This window comes from Barbus barbus, assembly GCF_936440315.1.
Source record: "Barbus barbus genome assembly, chromosome: 26".
Lineage (NCBI taxonomy): Eukaryota > Metazoa > Chordata > Actinopteri > Cypriniformes > Cyprinidae > Barbus > Barbus barbus.
Window position 1 is genome coordinate 9,511,464 of NC_136754.1, and position 15,971 is coordinate 9,527,434.

The following is a 15,971-nucleotide window of genomic DNA, read 5'->3' on the forward strand; positions in this document are numbered from 1 at the left end:
GTATTACTTTAACTTGATGTACTAAAACTTTAACTGAAATAAAAAAAAAATAAACTATGTAGACATAAAAACAAAATTACAAAAACACACAAGAGTTACTAAAACTTTAACTAAAATTAACATGAAAAGCAGATAATATAATCTAATATTTGAATAATCTAATTCAAAATATTAACAAAAACTTAACAGTGGGAGAAGCAAACCCACTATAATTTTACAAATATTACTGTATTTCTTTACTACTGTATTTTGTATTTTATATATATATTTATATTATATAAATATATATATATTTATATTTACCAATGCCAAACGGGCCTAAACCTTTTCCCTTACTCCAACTGACACAGCTTGATTGAGGCATCATAGCATGAAAACTCAAAGCCAGGGTAGAGCGGCTGTGTGAATGTGGTGTGAACTCTGTGGAGGAGGGTCATTGAGTCATCAATGCTGTAAAACACTAGTGTCCCAGCCCTATGATCCAGATAAATGCCTATCTTTGAAGAGCCAGGCTCTGAGATCTTACTAACAATCCCGTTGTGCCAGAAAGCATAACTTTTCCTGGAGCAGAACAAACTCCAGGATTTTTCATTGTGACCGAAGTGAGCTTCACTGCTTTCCCCTTTCCTGGCAATGTTTTTGTATGCGACTGCAATGTTTACTCCCATCCCACTCCATTCCACCTCCCAGTAGCTGCAGCCTGTCAGGCCCTCCGTGCCCAGCACCTGGCACCAGTAATTAAAGCGCTCTGGGTGGTCGGGACAGGATTGCACTCGGCTCCGAACGGCCACTTCTCTGTTCCCCTTGGACAAACTAAGGTCCTTGTGGGCTGTTAAAGGATTTAGTTGCAGCGGGCAGGAATCTGAGTAATGGATAGAGGATAAGAGATCAAGGATGTTTATTCATGGTGTATCATATTCATATCATATTCATCTTGAGCCATGATTAAATAAATACACATCAGCTGAGAACTTGAAGAACACTAATATCTACATTCAAAACTTTGGGGTCAGTAAGATTTATTTTTTGTATAGAAGTTTACTGTCATTCAGCAGGGATGCATTTTGATCAGAATTGACAGTAAAGACATTGTTACATAACAAAATTAAGCAACGTAACTGTTTTATTCACTAGTAATAATCAAAAAATCTGAATATTAGAATAATTTCTGAAGGATCATATGACACTGAAGACTCAAATAATGGTTGCTGAAAATTATCATTTAATCATTCACTTAACCAAATCATTTAAAAAAAAGTTTAATTTGGAACACTGAAGTAACTGGGTCTAAAAGAAAAGTTTCTTAACTTTTTATTTCCTAAACTGTTAAAGTAACAGAACTAAAAGTAAAAAAACAGCCATCACATTCATAATTCCAGTGTCGATCTGAATATTAGCATGGGCGCATGTGATCGCTTCTTTTCGGAAATTGGAACAACATTGTTTGTTTTGTTTAATAAGAAATCCATGTTTAAATAGAATCCAACATTGTAAAGTCAATAGCACTTTGCATTAGTGCAGTAGACTGACTTACGGTGCAGGAACTCTGATCTAACTTTGGGCACTGTGCAATGAAGGATCTTCATTGATCTTGCTGGAGAGAAAATGGAAAGCATGTGTACATCACAAGGAAATGATTTAACAAAAAGGAAGAATTACATAACAATCTGCAAATCACTTCAAGAGAAACTGCTAAGGTGGAAAGATCAGCTTAGGGTGTTTCTCCTCACCTGCTTGATAGATCCTGAGCCATTCCCCTTTAAAGACATCTTCAAGCTTCTTCTTTAGAGCAGAAACTGCATCGTTCACCTTGCCAAAATCAGAGAGTGTAGCTATTGTGAAGGGTGGGTCAGGAAGGCCAGAAGAGAAGGAATGACAGTTCTGTAAAGAGAGAGACAACAATTTGTCAAATGACTCATTCTGAGCATTTTTGGGCTATATTTTTCACATGCAGTCAGCATTGGGATCAGGCTTACCTGAAGAACATGAACATGATCTTCAGACTTCATAAGCATCTCAAGCTCATGATCTCTTTGTTTGAGCTCTGTGATTTCTTGCTCCAGTGTCTGCAACATGCTCTCCGCAGATCTCTCTTGATCTCTGATCAGATCTCTGAATTTACACCTCCTCCTTTCAATAGACTGCATCAACTCAGTGAAGATCTGTTCACCATTTTCCATAGCAGTCTGTGCAGAGCTCTTTTAAGAAAAAACAAAAAATCCAGTATTTTTCTTTTTAAAATATTGTATTTAATAATTATTTTTAAATTACATAATAATAATATTAATTATGTATGAATAAGTTAATAAATTATTAATTAATTAATTATTATTTATTATTAATATAAATATTTTTAATACAAAATAAAGAAATAATTTATCCTTAATTTTCAGGTTAATTATTTTTTTATTGTTTTTTGTTGTTTTTATGGTTTCATTCATCTCAGTTCAAATCGTTCTGAAAATGTCTTACTTTCAGGGCGTCTACAGCCTGTTTAAGCTCCAGTAGGTCCTTCTCTATAGCATGGATTTTGAGCTTGTATTTCTGGCGTGTCATGCCTAGTTCATTCTGTGAAGAAACACAATAAAAAACGAAATAGTTTTTAACTACAATCATTATGTGTAGAATTAATATAATGTGATTAATGTCACAAAATAGACACATTAGTGCATTACGTTGCTCAGGATAGCCCTATATACTGCACTGTTTATTTTTATGAGTTACATACACTCTAAAAAAAATGGTGCTATATAGCACTAAAAGTGGTTCTTAACTCGTAATCATAGGGGAACCACTTTTGGTGCTATATAGCACCATATCTTTAAAGGTGCTATACAGCACCATTGTCAGATGGTGCTATGTAGAACCATAAGAGGTGTCATATTGCACTGTATTTCTTCAACAAAAATGGTGCTAAACAGCACCAACAGTGGTCCTTTGGCTCGTAAAGAACCTTTATAGGAGCTTAACAGGTTCTTTGTATGGCAGTGGTGCTATATAGCACCTTACTCACCCCAAAGAACCATTCAAGAGCTTAACAGGTTCTGTATATGGTAGCGATGCCAAAGAACCGCTGAAGAACCACTGAGGCACCAAGATTTGGTGCTATACAGCACCAAAAGTGGTTCCCCTATGATTACGAGCTGAATAACCACTTTTAGTGCTATATAGCCCCATTTTTTTAGCGAATAAGAATAACCTTTGTCACTAACAAATGAGTTTCTGCATTTCATATATGAGGATAACTACCAGACAATTCAAAGTAGCTGACCACACAGTAAAAGCGAACAGACTAAGCCTGTCTCTGATTGGTTGATGGTGAAAGATTTCGATCTCTTATTTCAGAAAAAGGAAGCTCTACTGAACATCCTTTTGTGTACGCAGGTTGAAATTTGAATGTGAAGCAGGAAACTGTTTTTGTAATATTATTCTAGCATTATAATGTTACACTTATTTACAGGTACTTTATTGTTTTTGGTTGGAAACTCAAGCGTCATCCTCATCACATCAATTCAATGCCTCCTTTCTCTCACATTTTTTCCCAGTTACTCTGTTGCATGAACTTTTCTGTACAATGAAAGCTGTTCATATTGAGGTGGAGTGCACTTTGGAAAATGTGCTTTGCCTCAGTGGAAAATGACTTTGGCTACTGAAGGATTCTGAGAATACTATTTACTGTATCTTCCATCGAAATTAAGAACCATGAAAAAGTTCTTATTGAATAAAACCACTTGAACGATGCAAAGCAAAACAAGGAAAGGTGATTGTTATTTTTTTTTTTACCTGTTTCTTTGTGCTTTCCACAGCTGCTGGTACTGTATCATGGCCTTTATGGTTGTCCATCACACACAAAAGACATATGCATTGTTGATCAGTTCGACAATACATCTCCAAATATTTGTCGTGATGAGGACAGATCTTCTCCTGCAGGTTCACGGAGGCTTCGATCAGTTTGTGTTTCTTCAAGGCAGGAGACTTGTAGTGTGCTTGAAGGTGGTTTTGACAGTAAGATGCCAAACAAACCAAACAACTCTTAACAGCTTTTTGTTTGATACTTGTACAGAAATCACAGGTCATATCACCTGGCATGCAGTTGTCGTAAATGTGAGAGTTGCCCAGAAGTTCCAGTTTCTTCAGCTTGTCCACCATATCTGCCAGTACGGTATTTCTGTTCAAAACAGGCCTAGGGCTAAACGTCTGTCTGCACTGAGGACAGCTGAAGACCCCCAAATGATCATTTTTTCCCCAATAATCATTAATGCATTCCATGCAGTAGCTGTGCCCACATGGAATGGCCACTGGATCTTTCAGCAAATCCAGGCAAATAGAACAGCAAAACTCTTCTGAATCCAGGAGCCCTTCCATTTAGTTGGTTTCTGTTGTAGCAAAATGTATGAAATTATAATGGTTCTGTCACTGAGAAGTAGCTCCCAGTTTTGCATGGATGTTCCTAGGCCACACCCTTCAGTTCTATTTAGATGACAGATAGGTAAATGTGCTTGTCTGTTGCACTGAATAAAAAGTAAGCTAAACAGTATCTATATAAATGTTATATAAACACAATTAGGGTTCCTCAAATTGCCACACTGGATGAACACCTCAAGAGGAATTTTAAAACTTTAATTCAACAACCTTTTTTCTTTGTAGAACCAAGATTCTTATGATCTTGGAAAACCATGATGTCTAGACCTGGAAAAGTCATGTAAAAGAATAAAATCTTAAAATGCTACAGGCATTTTTTAAATAAATAATTCACATTTTTCCTAGTTATTTGAAGCTATAAAATATTTTAGTGGGTACAAAATTAAAATATACTGAGTTACAGAGGGTCAAATAAAGATGGAAGAGATGTGTTTTTAGCCGATTCTTGAAGATTACCAAGGACTACCAAAAGCTGCTCGGATTGAGTTGGGTAGGTCATTCCACGAGGAGGGAACATTTAATTTAAAAGTCTGTGAAAGGGATTTTGTGCCACTTTGGGATGGCACAATAAAGCGACGTTCACTTGCAGAACGTAAGCTTCTAGAGGTAATGAATTTAGGTAATGCGGTGCAGAGCCAGTGGTGGTTTTGTAGGCAAACATTAATGTCTTGAATTTTATATGATCAGCTATTGGTATCCAGTGCAAATTGATAAACAGAGGTGTGACGTGCATTCTTTTAGTCTCATTAAAAATTAATCTTGCTTCCACATTCTGGATTAATTGTAAAGGTTTGATATAACTGGTTGGAAGACCTGCCAAGAAAGCATTGCAATAGTCCAGCCTGGACAGAACAAGAGCTTGAACAAGGAATTGTGAAGCATGTTCCGAAAGAAAGGGCTTGATCTTCTTGATGTTGAATAAAGCAAATCTGTAGGACCGGGCAGTTTTAGCAGTGTGGTCTGAGAAAGTCAACTGATCATCAATCATAACGCCAAGGTTTCTGTCTGTTTTTGAAGGAGTTATGTTTGATGTCCCTAACTGGATGGTGATGAAACGATGGGTTTGCTGGAACCACAAACAGTTCTGTCTTGGCAAGGTTGAGTTGAAGGTGATGGTCCTTCATCCAGCAAGAAATGTCTGTTAGACAAGCTGAGATGCGAGCAGCTATCGTCGGATCATCAGGATGGAATGAGAGGTAGAGTTGAGGATCACCAGCATAGCAGTGATATGAAAAGCCATGTTTCTTAAAGACAGAATCTACTAATGCCATGTAGACAGAGAAGAGAAGTGGTCCAAGAACTGAGCCCTGGGGATCCCCAGTAGTTAGATGTTGCGACTTAGAAACCTCACCTCTCCAAGATACCTTGAAGGACCTTTCTGAGAGGTAAGACTCAAACCACTGGAGTGCGGTTCCTGAGATGCCCTTTACCAATAGGGTTGACTGGAGGATCTGGTGGTTAACCGTGTCAAAAACAGATCCAGCAAGATAAGTACTGAAGATTTGGAATCCGCAGAGTAAGGCAGTCTTGGTTGAATGTTCACTTCTGAAACCAGACTGGTTGCTGTCGAGGAGGTTGTTCTGTATGAGAAAGGCAGAGACTTGGTTGAACACAGCTCGTTGAAATGTTTTAGCAATGAAAGGAAGGAGGGAAACCGGTCTGTAGTTCTCTAAAGGAGATGGGTTAAGGGTGGGTTTCTTAAGTAGTGGGGTTATATGAGCCTGTCTAAATGCTGAGGGAAAAACACCAGTGTGAAGGGATGTGTTAATGATGTGAGTGTGTGTAGGTACAACAGCAGAAGAAATGGCTTGAAGGATATTCATAGCGTCTGAATGCAATAATTGGAAAATGCTGCCTTCAGAGGACACATTTCAAGGTAGGAAGGCACCAAGGCATTCTGAATCCAGTGTTAGCTTCACTTCCTGTCTCTTGAGATGCTTTCATCTGGTTGATTTTTGAAGGCAGCATAAATATATCCTGCTGCCTTTAATATCCCACAATCCTGTGCATCCCATTCCGTGATGATTGAGCAAAATATAAATTTGGTGTCTGAGTGTTGTGTTTGGTGGTCAGTTTATATATGTTTCTGACCAACTTTTTGCACTTTTGATGTTATTTCTAACGATACATCAGTATTATAGTAATTAAATGTTCACTTAATTATTACCAAAGCTCATTCTATTTTGATGTAGATCATTAAAATATTACACTGCCTCAGAAGCATGTCCGATATCAGTTTCGTGAGGTGCCTTCATGTGCAAACGTTGCCTGGAAAGTCATTGCCAGATAAGAGGCAATGGTAATGTGGTAAATGTAACTGGACGTACTGCATTCACCATGTTGTCATTGTCACTTGACCTTACAGCGTCAGTTGCATCATGTCACTGCCATTCATAAATCTACCTCTCATGAACTCATGGTATAGTAAAATATTCATCATATGCACACTTCATAATCACGCCAGAAGTAGGTAATCCGAGTACTTTGTGCATACTCTTTTAAAAGTACTGTGAATTCAGACTTATTTCTTTTGTCAAATACTGTTGTGCTGTTTTGGCAGCCACTGTCTTTATGAGTGTGTCTTTCATTCATTGAATCTGTTTGTTCAAAATACAGTAGCTACTTCATACACGAACAAAATAAGTGACTTGTGTGAGTTATGTGTGAGTTATTGAATCATTTACTTAAACGATTCGGTAAAATACCCATTATTTGTTGTGTTTTGGTTGGAGATGAGCATGGCCTGTGGCCATGTTTGTGTCTGTTTGTATTTTCAAAATTCTTCCATATGTTTTTACGAGAATTATGAGGTTGATTTCCGAAAAAATAGACAGCAAGTGTAGATACTTCAGTGTAGTATTCTATACACTTTTTGTGCATAAGCAGTTGTTTGATTATTATTTCTCCTATTTCATTTTAGGAGAAACTTATTTGGCAAAGGGGATTCAGAAATTCAACATAATTCAACAACCCATCCAAGCCCCCTGAGCTTTGTAAGACTTCTGAGCAATTAAATGTTCCCCTGGTTCAGTGCATATAGTGAATGTGATTCATTAGTTCAAGAACAGAGAGTCAACAGATGTTCTGTATATTTTCACACAGGCGTAACTTTAAACAAAGAATGAGTAAATGGTAGGTAGGTCGGAATCACCATATACAATAGTAAATGAGGCAAGAGTGCAGATGCGCAGATATCACGCTTGTTTCTTTTTCATGGCTTTATTCAGAGCTAGATTACACATTCACACAACGCTGCGGTGTGTGCTGTTCTCCTCTTAGGACAGAGGAACTGACAGGGAGAGAAACACAGTGCCACAAATGCTCTGTTGCTCTTTGATAACACAATGAAAACATTCTCATTCAAGCATTGAGCACTGTGTAACAGTCTGTGACAGGCACATGCAGATCCCAGAGACTTACAGCACAGCAAAAAACATTTCATTTTCTTTCTTATCATGAGGTGTTTGTGTAACTGATACTGCTGGAAAACAGAAAACAGCAACAGCAAGTAAACAGCAATGGTTTTTATAGAGATTTGACAAGAAAACATCTAAAGCATTTGCATATACTTGGCAAATCCATGTGCACACATACAGTAATAATATCCTGTAAATATAAATCCAGTACAATGTGTATATAAGAATAACAATATATTCAATATCTTCAATGTTTCATGATATGTCCAAACATACATTTATATTTCCCTTCATCGTCAACGTGTCTTATGTGACAGAAGTGAGATTTTAAGAATTAATTTTGTACTATTCAGTCCACCATAAAAATGGTTTGACCTATATGCACCAAAAAGCAGTGTTATGTACTGATATATATCAAGTATTATATCACACATATTAAGTGCAACCGTTTTAATGATGCTGATTTCCTGTATGAACTGAAAAGGTGTTACTGTGCTGATTGAAAGTTTGACATTCACTCAAATTACTCACAAAGTTATAGTAGCTAGTACAAGATTCCTTCATGCAAAGCAACATAATACATAATGAGCAAAAATAATACAAAAATTTAAAATAATATGTGAAACGTACATAAAAAAATTCATCCATTTTTGTCAAACTTATGTTAAGCAAATTAAGGCAACTATATATTTTTAGATACTACTGTTCAAAAGTTTGGGGCCAGTTTGACCTTTTTAATACTTCTTTTAATAATTAGTACTTTTATTCAGCAAGGATGTGTTACATTGATAAAAAGTGACAGTAAACACTTTTACATTGTCACAAAAGATTTCTACTTCAAATAAATCCTGAAAAAAGTATCATGGTTTCCACAAAAATATTAGGCAACATGAATCTTTTTAATATGAATGTTTCTTGAGCACCAAATCAGCATATTAGAATGGTTTCTGAAGGATCATGTGACTGAAGTAATAGATGCTGAAATTTCAGCTTTGCCATCACAGAAATAAATGACATTTTAAAAATATATTAAAATGGCAACCAGTTATTTAACATTTTAATGATATTTCACAATATTACTGATTTCACCCTAAGACTTCTTTCAAAAACCTAAAAATTCTTACTGACTCCCAACTTTTGAACGGTGGTGTATATATAAATATTATTTTTTAGTGAATCCTTTTAACATATATAATTCATTTTGTCCATTTGTTACATTTTACAGTTGTGTAAACTTTTCAAAGTCTGACTTTTTGTACACATGATTGCTAAACAGGCATGACAGAAATATAGCTAACAGTGAATCTAGTTTATGACCTATCATTTCAACATCGCTACTCTCCAACCCACTTCCCTCTTTCTGCCTTCTATTGTTTTGCCTTCCTCTTGTATTATTCTGTCTTTTTAATTCCCGGTAAACCCCTTAACCAGCAACAAACACCAGCCTGGCTGAGTAGATGAGATCAGCCAGATAAAGAATGAAGTTGAGAGCGCTGAGGACCGAGATGGCCAGCAGATTGTCCCATGGACACAGGCCGATGCTGGAGCCACAGCTGTTGGGTCTGCGGCTCTGGCCTCCGTGCTTATTGTCGAAATTATAAATGGGCCAGATGATGGTGGCAGACAAATACAAAGCCACAGCCAGGAGAGCGTATGTGGACAGGAAGCGAGCGAAGGAGAAGGGCAGGCAACCTGTGCACTCTCCTACACACATCACGATAACGGCAGCCGACAAGATGAAGCAGATGCAGTACACAGCCAGGCACCACTTGGTCGCTGCATTCTGATTATACGATACTGGCTCACTGATGAAGACGAATATGAAGCAGGCGACGAAGGTCTCGCACACCTTTAGCAGCCCTGGTGCTGTGGCCATGTAGCCAGCTACTTCTCCTGGACGAGCCTTGCTCAGACTCACCTCGCTTAAGTACACGATGGTGGCGAGGCAAGAAAATACAGTAGATACGATGCGGCAGTTGATCATCTCGCTGCGACCAGCGTAGCCCTTCAGGAAGTACAGGGGGAATATGATCGAGGCGGAGAGGCAGAGGAGGGAGGCGTAGCAGGCGAACGTGATCGGAAAGTTCTTCCATGAGACCGGGGCGCGAGTCTGCAGGCCAAACATTTCCACTAAGATTATCAGAAGAGTTCCAACAAAACTAAAACTCCAGCAGAACACGCACCAGTCGCCCGTGCCATGGGTTAGACTCGCTCCATAAAGAGCTACACTGAACGCTACGCAGGCGAAAACCATGGCAGCCACACGGGCCCACAGGAGAGGCGAGGAACGCAACACCATTGTCATGATGGGCTCACAAAAGAAGATTTACAAAGGAATTAATGTCAGCTGTGAGTAACAGCTATAGATGTCCACTTCTATTCGGGGGCTTCTTGGTTGTCTAGGAGTAAATGAAAAAAAGGTAATCAGTCAGTGGTAAGAAAGAATTGTTTACACTTATATAATATCAATAAAACATCTCAGAAATTTTTCACAGATTAAAGGAATAGTTGACCCAAAATCGACAACTCTGTCACTACTCTTATTGTTGCAAACCTGTATGAATTACCTTCTTCTTTGGAACACAAATATTTGTGTGTGTGTGTTTTAAATGCAATGATGTTTTGGACCCCATTGACTTACACTGTATGGACAACAAAACAAAATGATGGGAAAAAAATTAAACCTGGAATACACTATTCAACTTTTGCCCAGATTTTTGCCCTGATTTGCAGTCTGGACATGTTGACACTAATTGACAAAAGTCACAGCCAGTTTGCAGATTTTGGGCAGACAGATTTGTTCGATTTTGCAGAAAATCACATTGTGTATGAAGGGCATGCTTCAAACTTTTTAGCTTCAGACTTTGATTCCATCAGGGCAGAGGATACAAAACATGTTTCATAAGTTGTGCCAATTTTAGCTGAAATGTTCTAAAATTGACTCAAAATCTCAAAAATATTCAAAAAATAAAAAATGAAAATCCAATTGGCGAATACCAAACATGTTTGATATTTTGAGCTGATTTTAGAACACATATTGTTTTCATTTGTTTTGCATCTCTTAGCAACTTGCCACTTGTTTCTATGCGAGTTTGTTGTTCTCAGAACAAACTGAAAGTCTAGTGTGTGATCCTCGATTGTTTATGTCCATTTTTTCTGGAATCATTTACAAGTTTAAAACATCTAGTGTTTTAAAATCTCCTCAGATTATAAAAGTCATGCGTGCATGTATCATACAGGTTTGAAACAAAATGAGTTTGAGTAAATGATGACAGATGTGTCATTTTTGGGTAACCGGTCACTTTAATATCAAGGCAGAGTGAGGTTGTTACATACAGTAATATATATAATAAATTAATCTGTGATGACAATAATTTCATTTTGTCACTTTGGTAGTATAAAAATTCCTCACAATGTCCAACTGAAACTTGTAGAATAATAAGACATATAGTCATGCAAATCAAAATGGTCACATACTGAATAAATTGGTACTCTATAACAAAACGGTCCTGGGTGTCTTTCGGGATTCCAGACTGGGAGTCAGTGAAATTATCTCTGTAATGTATTCGAGCTATTTAGACAAATGCAGCACAAGCGAGACCTTTACTCAACCCTACAGTCCATCTGTCATCGACCTCTGTGGGAGGAGCCAGATAGGCTAACAATTGGAGCATTGAGACCCTCTCCCAGCCCTCCTACACAATTCTGTAACAGCCAGGAATACCTCCTTCATCTTGTCGGAGAGGTTCAAGTAAACTATGGAGGCATGCGTGTTTACATTTTTGGGTTAAGTAGATGGAAAAGAACATGGTTAGGAAATAGGGACAAAAACATTAAAGAAATGGCAAAAGAAGCAAGACGCCAGGCAGATGAATCCAAAGCCACATATGGACAGACAGCCATGGGGTTTGAAAAGAGTGTCCTTTCACCTCACAATGAGCCATTTTAAACGCAGGCGGGAATAGTATAGCTGTGAGTCATTTATCCCTCACTCCCCCATTTTTTTTCCTGCTCTACCTCTCTTACACTCTTTCTCTGCCTAGTGTCAGATTTTCCAACTTGCTGATCTATTCCAGATGTGCTCCATCCCATCAAACTGCAAAAAGAGTGGGATGTGCCTGGCATTTTCCACACTGAATTCCCCAAACCTCTCTTTCCTCACTTGCTGATCTACCGCACGCCCACCTTTCAAAGCCTTTCTCTTTTAATACTTATTTCATTCCCATTCAGAATTGGTTAGGCTACTAAAGAAACAGAATACTAACAGTGGAAGGAAACTCCTTGCTTTTGTCATCCACTCACAGCTATTTAACATGAGATGAAATGTTGCTGAATTCAATGCAATATACAATTGCTCATCTTCTCTTTATGCAACAGAAGTTGTCAAGGAAAAAAATCTGAAAATAGACCCAAGTAAACACATGTATGAGAAAACAGGACATGACATGAGATTGGAAAGCTGGAGACAGAGTTATAGAGGTCACGCGGATGTCTGAGACATGAGACATAACTCGATTTTCTCCCTTAAACTGGTTGCAGAGCAGTCACTTTCCTGTGCAGAAAAAAACAACCTCTGTGAAACCGTTTTACCTGGTGCACTACGAATAAAGAAAAGTACCCTTTGTCGACTGCCAACACATTTTATTTATTTATTTATTGGTGGAAAAATTAACTTTGGTCTTATGTAAAAGATCAGAATGGAAACAGAAACACTTGCCTAAACTGAGCTTAAATGGAAAACATAAAATAACATTTGTTTAATGTATGATGGAAGCGAGATATGTAAACAATTTGTATCAAATGAACTGATCAACTGAGCGAAACAGCTAAAACGACAGAACGTGAAAATGACATTGATTTGAGCTCATCATCCTGCTGCCTGTGGTGGGCGTGCCTCTACACGTGCCGCACCCATAATACAAAATAAAGTTAAAATAATAAAAAGAACGCATACTTTAAACAAAAACGTTCCAAAATGTCTTAGTAAATTCTTAGATTTCTGTCTCCGCCATTATTCCAGACACAATATAGGCTATAATTTTTTACACAAGCGCAACATGTGACGGGTGCAAATATAATATAAATATTTTACATTTTATTTTAATTTTATCTGTCAGATTGATCGCTACGGATACACACTGTGCCAAAGTGAAAGTTTGAACTAATTAGATCAAAAAAATGTATCGCTAGGCTATCAGAATCCAGAAGGCAGTTAAAACAGTCTGTAGTTATATAAATAAGGTGTGTCAGAATTGAAAGGTAAATATAACGGTGCTAGATGTTAGTCGCGTCTGCTTTCAAAAAGATGAAAATATGTAAACTATCCTCTGCTTGTTTCTTACCGGCTTGTCCCGTTATCTTTCTCTCGACGAGCGCAGTCTGAAACAAGTAGGCGCGGTCTTGGAACTGACTTTTCATCAGTCAGGACACTTTAACCCAAGTTTATGAGGGATACCCTCCACCCACCCCCCAATCCGCCCATTACATGCCAAATTAGGTAATATGTTCACTCTCTCTCTCTTCTGCTCTGTCTTCTGCTCTTTCTTCAGCACTCATAAACTGCAAATGCTCCTCACAAGAATTTCTGAGCATGAATTTACTTTCTCATTCATACAGCTACTGAATTCAGTTACCGCCAGACAGTGTATTCAGTATTTATAGTGTCTTTTACTGTTTTATTGACTAAACTTAGCTAACTGAATTAACTAAAAATAAACTAAAATTCATCACTACCTTTTACATTCCATCCAGTAGACTATAGGATAACAAGAAATCTGACCTGACCAATTTAAACAATCATCTTTGAAATTATCACACATCTTCTCAGGCATTACAGTGTCAGGCCTATTACAATTGCATACTGAAAATGAGCATCATGCATATCAGTATGTGCTGCTACTATGAATAGCTTGTGAGAGGAAAGACTAGCTCACAAACCCTAACAGGTTAAACCTAAAATGTTGTGTTGCCTATTTATAGTGAGGGTATGTAACCTGAAAGTTAGGTCAATATACCTAAAGATTAAAGCATCTTTTACCTTCTATAAAATGTCTTAAAGAAAACTATAGTGGTGCAAATATAGATACTGGTAAAAATCCAGTTAAACGATTCTAACTGATCCATAACTATTGTTATTTTACGTCATCAAGCACTACAAGTATCTCAAGTGGATGCTGGTCCGGAGAAGACTAGAAACTTTTAAAAACAGACTTTCAGAGAAATGTTAGCATATTATTAATTTGTTTTTATTATTGTAAGTTCAGCACAAGCTGGATATTGTTCTTTAATGCATATTCCATATGTCACCCATGTCAAAGAGAGATTTGTCAAGATAAAACTAGCCTAATTTTGGGTTCTTATCTTTGTACATTGATAATAAACATCATTAGCCATTACTAAATTTTTGCATGTTTCTTTAAAAAAGGAAAAATCACTTAATGACTTAATTTAAACATCCTTAACCAAAAAAATCCCAACATTTTATACTAACAGAAAGAGCTCTAGTCAAAAGTGCACCTTATGTTATCGTAATATCTATATACCTCTTGGTATTTATTTTGGTTGCTAGGATGCAAGAGCAAGCTACTATGGAAACCAGTTGTTTATTTGTGGTTAGAGTGATGTAGACTCAGAGCTCATATCCGTTCACTGAGAGAACTGCTGCAAAAACCGGAAACAGCGAGTCGCTTCTTGCTTCAAATCACTCCCTTCCTCACAAGCTGTTACCATGTCCACACACTGAAATGAGAGAGAGAAACTATACTGAGAAGATGAGAATTCATGAGGAAGGAAGAGCATAGCTGAGCGAGATGAAAATAAATTTGCCCATTCGCACATTTCTTTCAATTTCATAATCAGTGATGACCTTATAACAGTACTTAGGCTTCCATGACAACTGGTTATGCAAACTATCATGACTACCATATTTATAAATAAATTGTATATTTAATAGAATGTTTATAAAATTTATATAAATCATATAAAAAAATTAATCTACATATAGTGTTCAGGATTATAGATTAGTCAGACTGACAGATATGTAATTATCAGTCCAATATTGTTAACACCACTGATAATAAAAAAATCTTGTCAGTAATCAAAAGATGACACAATAGTCCATTTCATATGAAATTATTTTTTAAAGGCTGCTTCTGACTAAGTTATCAAAAGTAATGTATTAATAATCATTTAATACATTACTTTTTTAAAAAACTATTAAGTAATATTAATGAATTATTGAAAATTAATCCCAAATGTCATTTACGTTTGCCACCAGATAAGATTAATGCCTTTTTTTCTGGTGCAGGGAGAGTGGACAGATTTGTAAACTAGTAAATTTGAAAAACATCTTGAATTTTCTTTAAAAAAATAAATAAATAAAAATCAATTACATTTCAAAATGTATTTCTAAATGCGGTACATTAATAATCTTAACATTAACCCTTTTGCACTGTTCATGTACAGTCAGGGTGTTTGGGATCTCCCCAGAGCTCAGACAGTGAAATGTGATTTTGTAACATAGTAATTTTGTTTGTCTGCAGTTTTGTTGGTTTTAATGTTTTTTAATTCATATAAATAAATTAGCAACTTTTATGTAAAATTCAATATCCACATTTCTAACTTCCATTCTTGGAGATAACATGGCCAACGTGCCGTGGTGTTATGGAAAATTGCTGCCATCTACTGGAAAACTAACACTTTTAACATATAAAACGTATGGATTAAATTGGATGATAAACAATATACTACATTTATTTTTGCAGGTGTTTTACTTGTATTTTTAAATTTTCCCTTCAATGCGTTGTCTTAAGGTTAACGGAAATGTCAAAAAAACATTTTTTTTTTACGGAAACGGAAACGGAAAAGCATTTTTGTGTACTGAATCTTTTTTTTTCAATTATGACATTATTACAGTCAAACCAGAACTTATAGAAACAGAAGTTCATTGTATGACCTTTTGTCACAGACTGGGACTTTTGTCATTCCATTTTTTTTGTGTGTGTGTGTGCAAGTGTTGACAAAGACATGAAGTTTCATGCCATTTAGATGAAGGTAACTTTTTATTATTATTATAATTTTTATTTTTATTTTTTTGTATAATTCAGCAAATATAATTTGGGATCTCAAATGACC

At 36.7% G+C, this 15,971-nt stretch overlaps 2 protein-coding genes across 2 annotated transcripts; both read right to left on the reverse strand.

Annotated features, from left to right (window-relative positions):
* Positions 1-332: 332 nt before the first annotated feature.
* LOC306845625 (E3 ubiquitin/ISG15 ligase TRIM25-like) lies at positions 333-4,365 on the reverse strand (the record flags this gene model as incomplete). The annotated part of the gene is made up of 6 exons (XM_079378531.1): positions 333-862; positions 1,535-1,594; positions 1,731-1,881; positions 1,977-2,198; positions 2,473-2,568; positions 3,784-4,365. 6 exons carry the CDS (start codon positions 4,363-4,365, stop codon positions 333-335), a joined length of 1,641 nt encoding a protein of 546 aa, XP_079234657.1.
* Positions 4,366-7,608: 3,243 nt separating this feature from the next.
* LOC306846049 (myeloid-associated differentiation marker homolog) lies at positions 7,609-13,261 on the reverse strand. The gene is made up of 2 exons (XM_079379130.1): positions 13,181-13,261; positions 7,609-10,237 (listed from the first exon to the last, which is right to left on the reverse strand). The coding sequence occupies exon 2, from the start codon at positions 10,141-10,143 to the stop codon at positions 9,262-9,264; it is 882 nt and encodes a 293-aa protein (XP_079235256.1). The 5' UTR covers positions 10,144-10,237; positions 13,181-13,261; the 3' UTR covers positions 7,609-9,261.
* Between the last annotated feature and the right edge of the window lie 2,710 nt (positions 13,262-15,971).